Below are 3,761 nucleotides of genomic sequence, written 5' to 3'. Positions count from 1 at the left end.
GCAGTTGCCTGTGGTTGGTGTATCAGATAACAGGTGACAGTTTAACTGTCGTACTCACTGTTTCACACACACACACACACACGTTCAGTGCACTGGCTGATGTGTCTTTACTGAAGCTGCTGATGAAATATTGACCTTACAGCCCAGCAGATGCCTGTGCAAGAACCGTCATTCTGTTAGTGAGAGAGGGCGACACGTGTCGCCACCCTTCACAGGCCGCCTACGCAGGGCCGCGCAGGCAACCTGACTTTATGAGAATGTTAACTGGAATTTTTTTAGACATGATATGACTGCGCAGCAAACTGAAGATGCTTAGACCAAGACACTTGTGGAAGGACTGATGAAGGACTGATGAGAAAGGCTACATTTGAAAGGTGTTCTTGGCGTGAATATTGTCAGAGCATGGCTCAGAGCATGGTGGGAAAAAGAAACAGTTGAGACTAAAATGAGAAACAAGATTTCAGATGCTGTTTTAAAACCCTGATGTTCTTTTGCTTTTAAAACTAATTCATCTTTTATAATATGTCTTTGCCAGAGTGTTATGTAAAGTGTAGAACTATTTATCTACCTCAGTTTATCTAAGTGTTTATGTTCGGGGAAGAGTCCCACCGCAGTCAGGCAGAGTTCAGTCCAGTCAGCGCTGTGACAGCCCCGATGCTCATGCTTATCTTACTGTGCCGCTGCTTTCTCTCAGCTCAGTTAAAATATGAGACTGTGTGTATGTTACATTAAAAAAAAAAAAACCTTGAAACTGGAAACATACACACCTGTGCTATAATGCACAAGATTTTGCTCTTTTATGGAATAAACTGAAGTGTGAAGAGGAAATTCATTAAATAGAAAAGACAATTAAAAAAAAAAAAGAAACAAACACACAGTCAATAGTGCTTGGCTTTATTTAAAAAAATGCAATTTATTTTACTAATTGTATTAATACTGACTTAAAGCTGTTTGTGTAAAACCGTGTACAGTAATACACATAATACAGTCTGCAGAAACACATGAAAACCATTTCCAGTAGAACACATAACCATCCACAGTAATAAACATCACACAGTCAACACTATACACAGAATATAGTCTACATCAATAAGCTGAACCTTCTATACCTGAATCCTACATTAGCACATATGCATTAGGAGCTTAACAAATACTATTTACAAAGCATCAGTCAGATTTTAGCAGTTGAAGATTTTAAAGCGGAAGTTGCCCTGGCAGGAAAGACTATGGTTCTCTGAGGACATGTCTTGTGTTACAGACACCTAAATCATAATCTCACCAAACGGCAGAAAATATTTAACATAAGAAATCACTAGAGTCACTGCGGTAATCGCCCTCTTCACTGCCCTGTCCTGTTTAGAGTTAATGCTTTCTGTGACTTTGAGTTCAGGTTAAGTTTGCACAGTAAGACTTTCTGTGACTTTGAGTTCGGGTTAAGTTTGCACAGTAAGACTTTCTGTGACTTTGAGTTCGGGTTAAGTTTGCACAGTAAGACTTTCTGTGACTTTGAGTTCGGGTTAAGTTTGCACAGTAAGACTTTCTGTGACTTTGAGTTCGGGTTAAGTTTGCACAGTAAGACAGGGTGGTTCATAGTGATGACACTTTTCTAGTCACATCATCTCTCCTTTTCTACAAGCTGCATGATTGTGTGATTTCTTCATTATATATCTTTAAAAAAGAACATACCATCATGTGAAAGACATTCAGTTATTCAAGGATTTTCTTTCAGAATGGAACCAAAGATTTGCTCACTGATTCATTTCTTTAAGAATGCTGCTTAAAGGTTTGTATTGGTCTAAGAGCTTTTTTGCCTGACGACAGTGCGGTACTCACTCAGTGTTTCAGATTAAGAGCATGCGGTGATGGGGCTTTGTTAACGAGGCTGAAGACATTTCCTGTCTTTATCTTTCCTCTGACGTAGAACACATTAGAATATGGAAAAAGTCTCCATCCCTTTTTTTTTTAAAGTGATTAATTCATACTTTAGGCAAAGGACACTGGCACTGCAAAACCCCTGCGCTCAGCACTGACACGCAGCACTAACACGCAGAGCAGTGAGATCTGCCCTAAATTTCCCTTCAATGAACATATCAAAGTGCCAACTCACATATATTGTACTGTTTGACTCGTTTGCAGCACAAATTGTGTTTTACTGTTTTACCATCCACCAGGAGGAGTCACTCTCGCAGGAGTGACTCCTCACCCCTCCTTTTCCAAACGAGCCCGTCACACGGACGTTACTCCTTATAGGACGAGCTGCTCTCCCAGCTCATCAGTCTTCCTCGGAGCATGGAACTTCCCTGCCTGGTCAGTTTGCGGAATTCCGTGGTGAGGAAGTAGTAAATGAGAGGATTTAGGCAGCAGTTCAGACTGGCCAAGCAGAGAGAGATGGGATGGAACTGTTTGACTGCCTGTCGCACTGAACAATCACTAATAAGGTCCTGTTGCACCATCATGTAGAAGAGGAAGTTAATATGGTAAGGTGCGAAGCAGAAGAGGAAGACTCCAGTGCAGACACGCACCATGCGCAGAGCTCGGTGCCTGTCGGCCAGCGACTGCTGCCCACTGCCGCTGTGCTGCAGGGAGCGTGTGATGAAGTAGGAGCAGAGAATGATGATGATCAAAGGCACCACGAAACCACACATCTCGGCAAACGCCATCATGGGGATGGCGATGTGCAGGCCCGGCCTCTGCATGGGCAGGTCTTTAAAGCAGCTGTGATTGTTGCTTGCGCCCATGCCTGCGCTTCTCCTCATCAGGATGAAGGGCGAGCAGCACACCCCAACCACGACCCAGAGCAGCAGGCTTATTCGCACGTCGTAGCGCCTCTTCCAGCGCTTGGCGCAGAAGGGGCGGGCGAGGAAGACGCAGCGCTGGATGCTGATACACACGAGGAAAACGATGCCGGCGTACATGTTGAGATACTTCAGGTAGAAGCAGAACATGCACATGGCGTTGGTAAAGGGCCAGTCGTGACTGAAGTAGTAGTAGATCCTGAGCGGCAGGGACAGCACGTGGGCCAAGTCGGCCACCGCCAGGTTAATCATGAAAATGATGGCTTTGGTCTTCTTACTGCCAACCGGAGAGAAATATTAACATGTCAGTGCATTTCAATGATACAGAACAATGTCAGAAGGAAACCACTGAAACACCGCGCATCACTTCCGTACACAGTGACGTGACCGTGACAGTTGGCAGCCAGCTGCAGCTCCACATTCATTTGGAAACAGCGTGGGTGCACGTGCTCGCACTTTCACACCTGCGCTTTTCTGGTAGTCACGTGTCAAAGCCTCCCTGACTGGGTACACACTAACCTTATGAATCGACACAACACCCAGAGCGCCAGGCTGTTTCCTAGCAACCCCGGGATGAAGATGAGCAGGTAGAAATAGGAGTAGAGTTTGTCCATGCTCTCCTCCCAGGAGGCCATACTGTAAGAGCACGTGATGTTTGAAGAGTTCATCTGGACGCTGTAGCTTCATTTATCGTCTTCTTCCTAAGAAAAAAAAATCTACAAGACGAACAAACACAAACAGATTTGAGCTCTCGAGTTTACCCACAGGTTCAGAGTCAGTTTGGTCGTGCTGTAAACAACACTCAGCTCACACGTCATTGTGATAATGCACATCTGAAAGAACATTAACCGTTGTATTGATAAATTTGTCAGCGACTTAGATGACCAGGCATCTCTCTTCAACGATGCATTTTTGAAAAACAGGGTTTAGAGGAGCAAATGAATAAACTCTTTAGGATCTGAACTG

General features: G+C 44.2%; 1 protein-coding gene across 1 annotated transcript; it reads right to left on the bottom strand.

Annotated features, from left to right (window-relative positions):
* Positions 1-2,237: 2,237 nt before the first annotated feature.
* On the bottom strand, positions 2,238-3,463 carry p2ry10 (P2Y receptor family member 10). Its single transcript, XM_030766721.1, has 2 exons — positions 3,315-3,463; positions 2,238-3,072 (listed from the first exon to the last, which is right to left on the bottom strand). The coding sequence occupies exons 1-2, from the start codon at positions 3,461-3,463 to the stop codon at positions 2,238-2,240; spliced, it is 984 nt and encodes a 327-aa protein (XP_030622581.1).
* Between the last annotated feature and the right edge of the window lie 298 nt (positions 3,464-3,761).

The sequence above is a fragment of the Chanos chanos genome, chromosome 2 (genome assembly GCF_902362185.1).
Source record: "Chanos chanos chromosome 2, fChaCha1.1, whole genome shotgun sequence".
Lineage (NCBI taxonomy): Eukaryota > Metazoa > Chordata > Actinopteri > Gonorynchiformes > Chanidae > Chanos > Chanos chanos.
Note: the sequence above shows the minus strand (reverse complement) of the source record. Positions and strands in the feature narration are given on the sequence as shown.

Excerpts from the sequence above, each read along its gene's own strand:
- p2ry10 (XM_030766721.1), bottom strand. The coding sequence starts at position 3,463 with ATGAACTCTTCAAACATCACGTGCTCTTACAGTATGGCCTCCTGGGAG. Across the intron at positions 3,073-3,314 it reads GTGTTGTGTCGATTCATAAG|TAAGAAGACCAAAGCCATCA; the intron begins GTTAGTGTGTAC and ends TCCGGTTGGCAG.